The sequence below is a fragment of the Mauremys mutica genome, chromosome 17 (assembly GCF_020497125.1).
Source record: "Mauremys mutica isolate MM-2020 ecotype Southern chromosome 17, ASM2049712v1, whole genome shotgun sequence".
NCBI lineage: Eukaryota > Metazoa > Chordata > Testudines > Geoemydidae > Mauremys > Mauremys mutica.
Window position 1 is genome coordinate 23,469,923 of NC_059088.1, and position 15,452 is coordinate 23,485,374.

Genomic DNA, 15,452 nt, shown 5'->3' on the forward strand with positions numbered 1-15,452 from the left:
TTGGGGTTAGTTATATTGTTCCTGTACAAGCAATGCCAATAAACACCATTTGTAACTGGGTACACACTGGGGCTTGCATAGATTTAACACAATTTTTTCCCCCTGATTTAGTTAAACTGATTAAAAAATGGGTTGGTTAGATACCCAGCCGGTAGACGCTGTCATAGCTCCATTGCTCTCAGTTCACACCAGCTGGGGATCCGGCCCTGCCTGTAAACTAGCCTCGTTTTTCTTTCATTCTTGAACCACTGCTGGGAACTCAGCCAACCAGCCTTCACCACTGCCTCCTGCTGTCCCACTAGTAATGCCCATGGGTTTGCCATGTGGTGGTGTGTCATATACAGCACGTGCCTGCAAAGCCACAGAAGTACTGGCGTAGGATCTATATGTGTCGTGCATCATTGTGATCTTACGGTTGCTTCAAAAGCCTGGCTGGGATTTGGCCACACATCTTCCCTTCACGTTAATTGAGATAATCTCATCGTCATCAAGGCTCAGATTTGGTCGCAGATATTTTGAGTAAATTCACGGAAGCCTGTGACCTGTCCGTGATTTCTACTAAAAATATCCCTGACAGAATGGGGATGGGGGAGAGGCCAGCACCTGCAGCCTCTGGAACTCTGAGGTGCTGCAGGGTCCCCTGGCTGCCCACCGTGGCTGGGCAGCTGTGGGGTCCCCTTCCCGTCTGTGACGGCTGGTCCACTGCAGAGAGTCCCGCTGCCCACGGCGACGGGGAGCTCCGGGGTCCCCCTGCTATCCACTGGCTAGGACCCGCTGACAGCGCCAGCCCCGGGGCAGAAAATGTCACTCACGGAGGTCTCTGGAAATCATGGATTCCGTGACCTCCGTGACATAATAGGAGCCTTAAGCATAATTACTGGGATTAGATTAATCTTAAATCTGTGCTGCAAAGTCTCAGCCTTGTTGTAAAGGATCCAAGATAGGGGAAGCCAAAACAAACACGCCCCATTTAAGAAGGTGTCAGGGAAGGCGCAGCCTTAATACATTTCACAAGGCCCCGGTTCACAGCTTCTAAACATAAGAGTCAGCAAACAAAGTCGCTGGGCCCATCCAGGCTAGTCTCCAGGAGCTAAGAGAAGCTACAGCTTGGATAACTTCTCGTTCCCGCCTTCCTGCTCAATTTCCATTTCCTGTTTAAATAGCCCACCCCCAGGGCAAGGTAAGGTAGGGGGATCCTTGTTGTACCCAGCCTGACTTCAGCAGTCCTCTCCAGACAGTTCCTTCAATGGGTAGTGCACCCCGCCATGCCTGTCTTCACTGCAAAGTTCACTTGTGTTATAACTCGATTGTTAACTCAACCCCCGTCCACACACAAAGACCCTTTCTCGTGTGTGGCGGTGCTAGTGACATGCACTGGCTGGCCCAGCTGGGGATACGGGCTAATGCCTGACTGAGCACAACTCTGTCATCTGCTAACATGACCACTCTGTAGTGTGGACACAGGCTAGGGCTGCGATTCAATTCCTGAGGGCCCCTAGTCCTCCAATGTCTTCCCACAATTCCCCTATGGCTGCCTGTCCTTGCCATCTACCTATTCCCTGACTGGAAGTCACCTAGCAGTTCATACGGGCCCCACTTTCAGTGAGGGAACGCTGAACTCCTATCGAATGCTAATCCGGTTTATGGGCTGTCCTGGGAAATGCGAATATTTAAACCCAGACTGGACTCAGCCTTGGAGTAGAGGGGAAGATAATACAGCCCAGGCTTCTCAACTCAGACAGCTGGAGGACAGGCCTCTTGCAGCAACTGAGCAGCTTTCCCCAGTAAGGATCCGACCCCTGCCCCTGGTGCAACCAGATACCCCAGTGCAAAGTGAGCGCGATCGAAGAGTTTTCACACACTCTGACAGCACAAGCTGCAGGATGATGGTGAAACAGGCCCTAGGAGAAGAAGCTGTTGGGGGAGAGAAACGTTCTGGAAAGACTTGACACGAAATGAAACACCAGACTGAATAAAAATGCTATTCCAGGCACTTTGTCTTTCTTCTTATTCTTTATATCTTCGTCTGTGTTACATCCCTGGGATTTAGAACTGGCCTCTCTAGCTAACTTGAGTAATGATCTCAAGTTGCAGTGGGGGAGGTTTAGGTTGGATATTAGGAAAAACTTTTTCACTTGGAGGGTGGTGAAGCACTGGAATGGATTCCCTAGGGAGGTGGTGGAATTTCCTTCCTTAGAGGTCTTTAAGGTCAGGCTTGACAAAGCCCTGGCTGGGATGATTTTGTTGGGGTTGGTCCTGCTTTGAGCAGGGGGTTGGACTAGATACCTCCTGAGGTCCCTTCCAACCCTGATCTTCTATATTCTAACTGCATGCCCAGTAAGCGGAAATGTTGCTAAAACTGTCCCATGTCAGCACCTGATGTTGCATTCACTATCACGATGCTACACTGGTCCAGTTAAAGGACATCCTAATTTAGGGGACTGTATTAGACAATACAATACTAGATGTAGAAATGGATCCTACTACTGCAGGAGTTCTCAAACTAGGGGTCAGGACCCCTCAGGAGGTTGTGAGGCTCTTACATGGGGGGTCGTGAGCTGTCAGCCTCCACCCCAAACCCCGCTTTGCTTCCAGCATTTATAATGGTGTTAAATATATTAAAAAGTGTTTTTAATTGATAAGGGGGGGGGTGTCTCACTCAGAGGCTTGCTGTGTGAAAGGGGTCACCAGTACAGAAGTTTTGAGAATCACGGGACTGCAGTATAAGTGTGCTCTTCCGCCCTCTAGTGGTGGTTGGGCCACATATAGAGGTCAATGGCCCTACTCCACCTTTCGGTAATAAAACTGTATCTTTTAGCTCCTACAGTAGAGGCTCGTGCTTTTAACGCCAGAGGTCCCGAGGTTTGATTCTTGCTGCTGACAACTCACTCGGGTGGGGGCAGCATCACACAAGCCAGGATCTAAATCAGAACTTCCTCAATAAACTGCTCACAAAGATTCAGATCTAAGGTTTTAGTTCAGGCCCAACACTAAATTCAAGTTAATTTTTAACTCCATTTCCTCTTGACAGGTGTATGGGAACATTTGCTCGAGACTAGAAGTTGGCGCTGTTTGTCCGGGTTGAGCCAGCCAGAAAGGGTCGGATGGTGTCTTTGGGAAAACTGTTGATTTAGGACAGGGGTAGGCAACCTATGACAAGCATGCCGAAGGCGGCACGCGAGCTGATTTTCAGTGGCACTCACACTGCCCAGGTCCTGGCCACTGGTCCGGGGGGGCTCTGCATTTTAATTTAATTTTAAATGAAGCTTCTTAAACATTTTAAAAACCTTATTTACTTTACATACACCAATAGTTTAGTTATATATTATAGACTTATAGAAAGAGACCTTCTAAAAACATTAAAATGTATTACTGGCATGTGAAACCTTAAATTAGAGTGAATAAATGAAGACTCGGCACAGCACTTCTGAAAGGTTGCCGACCCCTGAGTTAGGATTTGGTCTTTGTGTCGGCTGGGGAACTGCATGTTTCACATTATGTAAAGTAAAAGGAGCAGATATGATTTGTGCTCTTAAGGGGGGGCTGCAGCGTTTGTGAAAATAGATGGCAGAATCTCTCCCCCCCTCAAGATTTAAATTCTCAGTTGAGTGATCGAAAAGACTAAACCACGCTGCAGAGCTCCCTCTGCAAAGCATGAGAAAGCAGTAGTGGTCAGAAAGGTCAAAGCAGCCGGAAGTTTGTTGTTTACTGAGACTTTGGCTGTAACGTATTTGTGGTTTGTTTAACCCACAGACTCACAGCTTCTGAGTGTAGATTTTCCAACTAGCAACATACGTTTGGTTTGCTGCAGTGTTTCACTAATGTACTTGGTCAAGAATAAAGACTGGAACGGACCCTTAGCTGGTGAAAAGCAGCCAGAGCTCCTTTGGAATCAATGGGCCAGATCCCCGGTGAGTGTGAATTGACATTGCTCCACTGAAATCAATGGGGCTAGATCCCCAGTTGGTGAAAATCGGTGCCGCTCCACTGTAGTCAAGGGACCAAATTACCAGCTGGTGCAAATTGCCATCGTTCCATTGGCATCAAGGGGCCAGATCCCCAGCTGGAGTAAATCAGCATAGCTCTATGGAAGTCAATGGAGCAATGAGAATTTACACCAGCAGGGGGCCTGGCCCCTGAGCTCCATTTTCCTTGCAGTTAGTTGGCAGATCATGCATTGGGGTGGACCAGTCTGTTTGGGCATCACCCACGCAGGTGACATTCATAGCTGGAGCTCCTCTACATACTGAATTCCGCTCCGGGGTCTGCCTGTCTCCTGCTCAGCATGGATGCAGCCCCTGCCTGCTACCCGTGGGGCGGAGAGCGGCCATCCGAGAGCACTTACTGCATGTGCTGGTCATATGCAGAATGACTGTGCAGCAGTCACAGTGCGTGTCTGGACTCTGTCCTGACGCAGTCATTGCCAACGTGGGGTCTGCAGCTGGGCCGTGCAGTGCAGTGGGCTCTGACGCATGGTATCTGACGGCCGTGTGTTTTCACATTCACAGCTCAGAACGTTGTCAGCAGCAGCAGAGCCTCTGCCCGGTTTTCACTTCTAGCCCCACTACTGACCTGACCTCCTGCATCGGAGAGGGCCACAGGCTGCTCACACATTGCAGGAATTGTCCTGGACAGCTGAGCTGCTGTTTCTTTAATCAGTCGGCCCCTCAGGAAGTCACCCCGTGACCTTGCTGCTCAGAGTCACAGCCTGATCCATTTGGACTGCAGCCTTCCTCACCTCAACGCTGGTAACCCCCTGTAACTCTCCCTACATAGGGCCTTGCCAAATGACAAGCTTAACAGCTAGCACAGCCATATGGCACTTGGAGGGGCCCCTCTCTCCTCACGCACGTTGAATCACTGACGTGGACAGGACAATCCACTTCTTTACCATATATCGCCTTTCCCAACCGACATTCTGATTGATGACGGAGGGTCAGATCCTGGTCTCCCTCCATTGGTTGACAGCCGCTGGAGATCTGGCTCGGTGCGTGGTCAATCCACACATGAAAACTGTAGCTTACACCTGTCACCATAGCTGATCATTCGGCTATAAGTGCAGAAAATATTCTCACTGGCACGGTTATAAGATTGTGCTGAGCTCTCCACAATGGGCTTAAGGAACCCAGTCAGAACGTTGATTCATAGATCATTAGGCCAGGAGGGACCACTGAGATCATCTGGCCATAGGACGTCCCTGCATTAATTCCTGCTTGCTTTGAACATGGCTGGGTGCAGGTTTGCCCCTCCCCCCATGCGAGAAATCCATGCTGGGCCGTGGTTAAACGTGTAAGGGTTGATTGTCATTTACCCCAAGGTCCTTTTGCATCGCTCGGACCATGTAAAGGGGCCTTAAAATGCGGGTTAATTATATATATGCTCATTTCAGGCTCCTTTGCGCCACCAGAGCGGCATAGAGGGACTTGGTGGCAATGGGGAGGCCGATTGCATGGACTGGCGGCGGAAGGGTTGGTGGCGGGAACGTATCTCGGTTATATTTTTAGATACGAGTTATATATATTTTGTTTTTCAAAGCTGTAAACAAGCTGCCTGAGCTCACTGCCTGCGTCTATGCGGTTTCCTACCTCACCCCACTGTAAGAGCAACAGCGCATTTCCCATGAAATGGACCTCGCTCTTTGAACAAAACAAAACTCGCCGAAAGGCGGGGGCTGCACACTCTGTGGCACAGACGTCCCGGCCTAGGTGACCTTTCAGCCCTGGCTCTCGCAGCCCCGCAGGACCCCCCCGGGCTGTACATCCTCTGTACACACACCAAACCTGCCGCTGGCTTAAAGCAGGCAGGGTTGCTTAGCGGCTGCTGTCTGTGATAATGATAACATCTCTGTGATACTGTATTCTGCTTCTGATATTAAACCCGCAGTTCCTCTAGGGTCATTCCTGGGCTGGCTGTGCTTTAGATCACGCCTTCGAAAACAGGCCAGGGACAAAATCCTACATTCCGGCAAAATTCAGCATTTGCAGGACTTTTCCCTGAGTCAGGACAGCAGGCTGGTCTCTATCTCGTACGATTAGTCTCCGTTACATTTGGGTCCCAGTACACAGTTCTGGCAGTGAATGAGTTATGCCCACTTACGGGCCCCTTGACACCACCAGAGCAGCGTAAAGGGCAGCGCTTCATTTGCAATGAAAGAGGCGCCGGGGATCAAGAATTCGGTGCCGGGACTCAAGTCATTTGATGACTGATGCAGTGAGCTCAGAGATGCCGGGACGATGCACTGCCAGGCCTAGAGGAGACAGGGCTCAGCCCTGGGAAAAAATAAGCACTGGTAAAGGGGCTTAGTGCAAATGAGAATCAGGCCCCCAGACTCATTGTAAGAGGCTCATGTAGTGCAGATAAGACCATAGGAATCATAAAGCTAGATAAGCCCAGTGGCCCAGATCCTCAAAGGTCTGTAGGTACCTGACGCCCATTGATGTCAATGGAAGTTAGGAGCTTAAATACCTTTGAGGATGTGGGTCAGTGTCTCCCCAGCATGGCCTCGCCTACAGAAAGGACCAATCATAACCCTCCCGCCACACTAACTTCCAACTGGGCAGTGCTCTCGGGATTCCGAAGGGCTCAGGACTCGGGCTGTGGTCCTGGCAAGCTGGTGAGCATCCTCACCTACGTTTGCCCTCAGCACATCACAGCAAGGGGCTCAGCACCCTACAGGACCAGGCCTTTTAACAGTATATAGGAATTCTGTCGGCCCCCAGCAAAGCGGCTTGGAAGGTGGGAGCTGGTTAACAGCCCCACAGCAACCCTGCACTGCAGCTCAGGACGGGAAGTGAAGCTGTTCAAGACCCCAGTTTTAAGTCTCATCAGACAGAGGGCCCCCTCCTGCAGCCTCGTGGGCAAAATGAGCCCAGGCTCAGGCCCTTCTTCATTCATTTTTTTATTGGCACTTCTGACGTGCAGCAAGTTTAGTCCAGATATTGAATGAAATATACAGGGCCGGATTCTGCTGCCTGGGACACCGTTGTGAAGCTGGCGCAACTCCACGGACAGCCACAGATTTACACGGGCACAAGTGGGAGCAGAACCTGGCCTGCGGGATTTGCAAAGTCCCCTCTCAGACACAATAAGCTGAGCTGCGGCATCTCGCCAGCTGAAAAAGGCAACGGACGCTTTAGTGACGAGATTGAAGTTTTAATTAGTAGCGTTATGAGAGTTTGAAAAGAGCCGGCTGTGATCCAAATGGGCACATGTGCAGCCTCAGTGGCTAGGGAGAGTCCCTCTTATTGATTACCTGTTGTTATTACATAGCACGGCCTGTGGGCTTCTAAGGATCTGGCCCTTCAAGAAAAGCAGGAATCAGTGGAGTAGCAGCCCCAGCGCTCAGACAGAGAGCCTGACCTACCAGCTCTTTCTAGATCCCTCTTTACCATTCATAATCTCAGCTGACATGCATGATGCATCACATGTCATTGCAAAACTGCAGCGGATCCTCTTGCCAAGGGATGTGGTGGATTCTGCAGGCTTTATGTTCAGATTGGGTGTCTCTCTAAAAGCTACACCGCAGCTCAAACAGAAGTTGTGGCCTTGAGGTTCTCTGGTCTATGACTCAGGAGGTCATGATGGTTCCTTCTGACCTTCACATTTATTAGTCGATGAATCTGAGGGAGTCAACTCTGCCCCCGCAGAAGGGTGAGGGATTTGTTCCTAAATATCAGCCCTGGTTGAAAACTTTCCATCTAAACATTTTTTCCCCCAAGGGAAAATTGGGTTTATGACAAAATCCAAATCTTTGATTTTTTGGGGTCTGAAGATTGAAAAGCCGGAAATAAAATCACAGTTTGGTTTGTAGCTGAAAATGTGTTATGGGGTTTGGTTGCCAAACAGTGAAAAAAATCCTTCAACAAACATTTGCTACTGAAAATTTCAGGAAAAATGAAAATTTTTTTTGCTTTTATCAAAATTTTCCATGAGGGGAAAAAAAGCCATTTTCCAACCAGTTCTTCAAAATATGCAAATCAACTGAAAAGTCACCTGTATAATGATGCCCTTAGCACCTGTCAGGGGCTAATTCTTTGGGGGATTTTCTGACATTTATACTTTAAACAGACAAGAGGAGAGAAAAAAGATACAGCCAGAAAGAGCCTTATTACAGGTTGGCTAATCTCATTGAGATCAGCAGAGAACAGTTAGTTCCCACATGTGGATTCCCCTGCACTAGACAGTTTACGGTTTTACACGCTTCCCTCTGGCCGGTCGCTGCGTCTTGCGCCCATCACGATTGCGCGAATCAAAATCCAGATGAGCGTATAAGATTCCACCCTGTTTGGCGACAGTGAATAAAATTAGCCGCCTCCTTGTAAAATGAAATGATACAAGCTGAGACAGAACGGAACATGCAAGTGAGTTTAGCATCCATGGACCTTAAAAATTCCCTCCTGTCTCTCATTCTCCTGCTTTTCCTATAAACGGTGTGTGTTATGAAAATGGACAGTGCCATGTGACTTTAAGAACTCAGCGATAACATTTTGCTCTCCTCAGGGCTGATGCGCAGCTCACGGAAATAACGAAAACTCTCCGGTTCATTTCCGTTAGCTTTGGATCAGGTCTCAAGCACTTTTCAGTCAAGCATCTTAATGTTCTTTTCCAGTGCTACCAATTACTATTATTGATTCGTTAAGTGCCAGCAATATGCCCTGCACTGTATAAGACACAAAAGCTCAGCTCTTCAAAGTATGTAGGTGCCCAACTATGAGATGGAGGCACCTAAATACGTTTGACAATCTGGGCCAAAGCGAAGACAAACAGCCCTGAAAGAGTGTACAGTCTGACAGAATAATAAATTAAACCTCCTAGTATCCATGTGAATTAGGTCTTGTTCTCGCTTTTTGTATATATGGGGAAAACGCATGGAACAGGTAAGTGATTTGCCGAATGATCAGGTCTGTTAGTACTGTGAAAGTAGAATGAATTATATTGTAAAACTAAAATGGATTAAAGAAATGCTGGATGTACCTTTAAGCAGAAATAAGGAATGTTGAAATACAAGTGTCAGGAAAAGAAACATTAAGGCATAAACAATGAGTCCACTTAAGCTAATGGTGGAACATTAACCGGAGATTGGTAAAAGTTAGTAAGGAAATTAACTATGTCTGTCTAGCCTCAGGTAAACTTGTCAGTTCTGCTTTCTTTGTCCTCTTGTTAAGTTCACGCCCTTTTTACCTGTATAAAATAAGGTAGCATGGGTCTTGTATGGTGCTCACATTATCTGGGTGTATTAGCAGAGCGCTGTGCTAATAAACAGAGTGGTCTAACAAACTGTGAGTCCTGAATCTAACTTTGACAGTACTCAGGCTGGAAATAACACCTGTAGGCCCCTAATGCACTAAGGGGAAGGACCCATTAGAAATGCCTGAGACAGACACATTGATTTAGACAGAGATGGTTTGTAACGTGACGTACCTGGTTCTCCTGGGAAGCTGGAGGCGCTGAGATCCTGGGCGGGAATCCTGGAACAGACAGACACAGACAACGGTAAAAGTTCCTCTTCCACGGTCGCTCCCCCAGCTGTAGTTCATTGACTAATGGTGCAGCCGAGCTGTGGGTGCACAGGGCACCACAGTGCACGGCAAAGGGACAGAGGCTCATCAGAAAGGCTAGTGCTCTCTGTGAGCTATAGACAAGGTGCCTGGGCCATGGGCAGCAGCAGCCTTTCTGCATCGCTCCCTTTGTCACGGAGAACAAAGCCGTTCTCCCGACACAGGAAAGTCACATTCCAAGCTCAGTCTTGGTGCCCATGAGATGTACAGTGTGTCCGTGAGCACATGGGATAACACTCGTGATCCCCAGGAGGAGGGACGGAGCGGGATCGCTCCCTGCAGGAGAACGTTGGGGATGGGCAGTGTTTATTACCTAGCCTGGAAGGGCAGAGGGTCCAGATGAGACTCAGAGACACCGTCAACAGCATCAGGGCGCTCAGCACCGCCAGGGACACAATGGAAGGTAGGCAACTACTGGTGTGGGCTGTGGAGGTGGATAAAAGAAAGGCTTCCTTCAGCAGTCCTGCCTACACCCTTCCAAGAGGCAGTGTGGCCTAATGGGTAGAGGACAGGGACTCAGGAAACCTGGGGTCTGCTCCCGGCTCTGTCATTGGTCTGCTAGATAAGCATGGGCACATCGCAGCCACTCTCTGTGCCTCAATTTCCCCATCTATAAAATGAGGATAGTGATACTGACCTCCTTTGTAAAGTGCTTTGAGATCAACGGGTGCACTAGGTAAGAATTAGACATTTTCTAATGTTTCCCATTTCTCTATCGGTTTTACTCTCTAAAGAGTGAGGCTACAGGAGCCTTCAGCACCTTTCACCCTCTCTGTTGTCCCCTTTTCCTTAGGCCAATGATTTCTCCTGTAATCAGAATCTTCTCTGCACCTTCTGCCATCTACAAAATCTTCCCTGTAGGTCTCTCCTCACCTCATCGTCTCTCCTTCACTTTGCATATCTCATTGGAAAACATCTCTCTTCTCAAATGCCTCTGAATTCCCCTTTATTCTTGGTATTTATTATTATTTAACTCTTTACAGGGCTTTATCTGGACAGTCTGGGAGAAAGCTGCCCTAGAAATCAGAGCTACATTATCTTGTGGTCCCTGTAACGTCTCAATTCACCTTTCCCCAAATTCTCTGGAGGAATTCTAATTAAGACATAGAATATTCCAAATTTCTGTAATGGAAAATCACATAGAAGCAGCTCTCAGCATGGTCACATCCATATTTTACATGTGAGTTTCCATTACCCTCAAATATCATATCACTCACCTGCAGGATACCTGGTACTTTTCTTCACACTGCTGCCAGAAGAGTTGAATTTGACTTCACAGGTGAAATTCTTCCCACTGGTCCAGGTGTCCATGGGGACGCTGATGTGATTTATGAGCATTAAAGATCCATCCTTTGCTTTCAATGAGCGCGTCAGCCCCTGTTCCTGCAGCTCCCCAGAAACACTCCAGGAAACGTGGACTGGGCCGGACACTCCATGGATCACACAGGCCAGATTCGCTGTCCCAGTGACTTGACTGCCATGTGGAAATGGGACCAGAAGCATCACCCAGCTGCTGTTGGTATAACTGTCTGAGCAGAAGGAGGTGGCGAATTCAGTGTGATAGTCAGATGAGCTGCAGTCTGATTAAAGATGTTAATCTTCCACTAAGAGACAAGGTGGGTGAGGTAAAATCTTTTATGGGACCAACTTCTGTTGCTGAGAGAGACAAGCTTTCGAGCTTCCACGGAGCTCTTCTTCAGGTCTGGGAAATATATTCAGAGTGTCATTTCCCAGACCTGAAGACGAGCTCTGTGTCAGCTCGAAAGCTGGTCTCTCTCAGCAACAGAAGTTGGTCCCAGAAAAGATATTACCTCACCCACCTTGTCTCTCTAATATCCTGGGACCAAGACAACTACGACAACACTGCACACTATCATTCACTAAGACATTAATTCGAAGGGACAAATCTATTTTGAAGAAGGAAATATCCAACACTAACTAGGATATAGAGCAATACGTAGCTGCACTATCTAGAAGGAAAATTTTTGTGCAATTTTATAAATTTCATTGACTTTTTTTTAACTCAAAATATAGTTTCATGCCATCATGGCTCTTAGGTTAGAAATATTCCCAACCTGGGCACCTTGAACAGTCAGAGAGAAACTTCAGTAGTTTATTTTCAGCCCTTTCCAGCACTTTCAAGTTTTAACATTTTTAGTTAAAACTTATTCCTTCTGCTATGGATATTTTCTGCACCCATAGCAGTTAATGTTTAGCTGATCTGTTTGGATTAAACCACGCTTTCCTTTGCACCATTCATCAATAGCTATGGGATCTTGTCACATTTTAATGGGAACATGAAATATGCTTTGTCAATCAATTATGAGTCTCCTTAAAGAAGCTATGGTTCCTTACCTCCAACAATGAGTGTGGTTCCATTCCCGAAGATCAGGTAGCTGCTGTATTTATATGCACAGTAGTAAATGCCAGAGTCAGTCTTTTGGATGTTGCTGATTTCCAGGGTCGAGCTGCGTGTCTCGTGTTTGCAAACAAATTTACTTACATTTTGATAATCCAAACAGTACTTAATGCAGGTGGGTTTCTCACCTTCTCTTCTCAAATACCAAAACATGTTACTGCCTCCTTCCAAGTTTTCTGTGGAAGAACAGTGGATCTTTGCGGTGTCACTAACTTCAACAAACTGGATCCGCTGAGTCTGGTGCAGAAATAACTGCACTCCTAGCACTGGAGAAATAAAATATTGTTATAGTCAGTGTCCATCAGCTCTCCAACTGCCACAGATAGAATGAATAGCTCAGCAATAGAAATTACTTAATCTGATTCTATTTGTGCTCTGCAGCCTAAATGCTAAAAAAGCTGCTCTAACTTTGTACAAGTGAATGGAAATGCAATTAAAATCCAGCAAAAGTTTCCAAACGTATCATAGATATTCAACACTGATGTCTCACTGAGGAGGCTGTTTTCTCAATTCCAAAATTTAATGCAGAAGTTTTACCTAAGGAAGATAAAATGAGGTATTTCGCAAAGATCATTTTCATAAAATAATAGGACAAAATCCTGACTCACTAGCCCAAAGGCTGATGCCTAGTGCTCTGTTGCAGTGACTGAGTACAGTGTCCAGTGAGGAACACCTCCGAGGAGGATGTGCTGTGGTGATAGACACAAGATGGGTGGGTTTAAGAATCTACAGAGGCTACATCAGTTCTTGTAGAATTTGTCTGGATTCTAGCGGCACAGGGGTGTACTATATGATTTAGAATAATTTTAAATATCCAGAACATGGATGATCTATATAAACAAACCCACATGACTTGGGAGCACAAGTCCCATTGATTTCCAAAGGAAAATGCTCCTAAATCACTTAGTTCTTTTGACGGCCCCAACCTACGTCTCCACCCAGCTTTCCATGTTTGGGCCACTGTTGCTCCATACTTCTTGGTGCTACAACGCAGGCATGTCATGACCATTTGGCATCTTGTCTTGGCGTCTTAAATTGCAATTTAAATAATCAAACTGAAAGCTCTGACATGTTTGAGGCATAAGACAATTTTCAAAAGTGACTTCAGGCCAGATTTTCAAAGGTATTTAGGTGCCTATAAAGCAGAGAGGTGCCTAGTGGGATTTTCAGACATGGCTAAGACTGTTAGGTGCCTCATTACTACCGAAGTCAATGGATGTTAAGCGCCTCCCCTTGGACCTAGCAATAAGCTGGATGAAAACAAGCTGAACGGGGCTGATTAGAAAGCTGCGTCTGGCTGCTCAAAGCAAGGAGAGAGAAGTAAAGTGCATCTGTCAATGTCCCTTCTGAAACAGCTGACAATAGAGGGCAACGTGGGCTAGTGATTAGAGCGACTGGTGACTTGGCCAGGTCTCCTTAGACCACACCCCACTTCTGAGGCTGCAGTGAATGGCTGCAGCTCCTCTGGATCGATCTGTCACAAACTCCTTCCAGGCAGCTCTCTAAAGCTGGGGACCATCGTCCTTCCTTCCTTCCCTTCTACCCTCCCCTGCCTTCCTCCCTCCCATGGCCAGGGAGTGACCTGGGCTAAATCCCGCAGTCCCTGACTGAGGCAATGTTAAGTGGAAGCAGGAGTTTGGCCTGACGAAGGACGACTGGACTGGCCAAGATTCTGCCTGATTTCTAGCCCAAGGGCATTACTCACAGTGACACGGCTTCCCCTTTGCACCAATGTAAAGAGGAGTTTAGAGGAGCATAAATTACACTCACACCCACTTCCAGGCCCCTGGGCGTTACCATGGTGGAAAGGGGCTTAGTGCAAATGAGAATCAGGTCCTCATGCTCGCTATTAAGGGGCTGAATGTTTTGTGTGGTTTTACAGCTAAGACCACAGAAATCATTACGCTATTCAAGCACAATGTCTCCGCAGCCCAGTTCCTGTGAGGGCCTGTTATAACCCTCCCAGTAACACTGATTGACAGTGGTACAAAGCCCTATTTACTGCTCTAGGGATCCCAGTGTAATACTTTGCAATGTGCAGCGCTTTAAGGAACCGAAGGTAGGTGCTGAGCCTAACAGCAGCTGAGCACCCGCACCCACCACTCCCCTTGACTTTGCTGAGTGCGGGAGGCCCCCAGCATGTCACAGCAGGTGCCTCAGCACCATGCTGGATTAGGCCGTTATGCTGTGTTACTCCTGGGGGAATTCTGCACCACTGTGCAGGTGCAGAATTTATGTCCCTCGCAAATTTCATTACTTCCTCGAAGAAAAATGACTTTCTGACAGAGAGGCAAAGGGAAGCCACAAAAGCGGTTATACGACCCGCCCCAGCAGTATGTTTCGGGTGCCCAGGGCAGCTGGCACAGAGGTAAATCACTGTCGGGCAGGAGGCGGGACTGGGGAAGACCGAGCTGGTGGCTCCTAGCCTATACTGGGCTCAGCTGCTAGTCCCAGCTGGGCTGGGGAGGACGGGACTTCCTCTTCCCCTGCACGGCATCCAGTGCAGGGTCAGACCCACCCCCAGATTTATCCCCCAGCTCTGCAAAGTTCCCACCCTGCTTCCTGCTCCTCAGCTGCAGGGGGAGGGATCCCTGTATAGGGAGCTGCTCCCCCATTTGCCCAACCCCCCTGCATCCAGACCCCCTCATGCCCTGACCATCCCACCAAGCCTCACCCCCCACATTCAGAACCCCCCCTTGCCAAGTCCCACTCCCCCTGCACCTGGACCACCCTGACGAGCCACCTGCACCCAGATCCCCACCTCACTGAGCCCCAATGAGCGGCACCTGGATCCCTTCCCTACCTCACTGAGCCCCACTCCCCCAGCATCTGGACCCCCCACTGAGCCCCCACGCTCCAGACCCCCCTGATGAGCTGTATCCCCTCCCAACTCAGACCCCCCCCCCCGCTGAGCCCCAACCACCTTCACCTGGACCCCTCTGCAGAGTCCCATTACTGTTGCACCCAGAACTCCCCAACAAGCCCCTGTGCATCCAGATCCCCCCCTTCGCTCAGATCCCCCACTGAGCCGCTCGCACCCAGAATGCCCCCCACACCCTCTGAACCCCCACCTGGATCCCTGCACGCCAAGCCCCTCCACACTTGGATCCTTGCTGAGCCTGCCTGCCCACCTGGTGCACCTGGCACGGAGGGGTGGGGCCCTGGGGTGTTTCTGGGGCAGGTCGGGTCCTTGCGCTGTGTCAGGGTTGGGTGCAGCCTCACCGCTGAGTCCGTGTCCCGTGGGGAGCTTCACAATGATCTCCCCACTCTGTGCAACCACTGGCCTGGGCTCCCCTGTGCCAGGCTGGAGCCTCCACATTTATCGACAAATAAAATTTGCAGACTTTTAAAACATTGTGCGCAGAATTTTTATTTTTTTTTGGCACCGAATGCCCTCAGGAGTAACTGTACAGAGAAATGTCGTCATGCACTGCGGGGGTGGAGCAGCACTGCGCAGTGGCTTAGGGCAGGAAGTG

General features: G+C 48.6%; 1 protein-coding gene across 1 annotated transcript; it reads right to left on the minus strand.

The window, feature by feature from the left end:
• Positions 1–8,184: 8,184 nt before the first annotated feature.
• Positions 8,185–12,129, minus strand: LOC123351489 (immunoglobulin kappa light chain-like). The gene is made up of 5 exons (XM_044990875.1): positions 11,913–12,129; positions 10,775–11,086; positions 9,871–9,981; positions 9,421–9,467; positions 8,185–8,280 (listed from the first exon to the last, which is right to left on the minus strand). Exons 1-5 carry the CDS (start codon positions 12,127–12,129, stop codon positions 8,185–8,187), a joined length of 783 nt encoding a protein of 260 aa, XP_044846810.1.
• Positions 12,130–15,452: the final 3,323 nt, after the last annotated feature.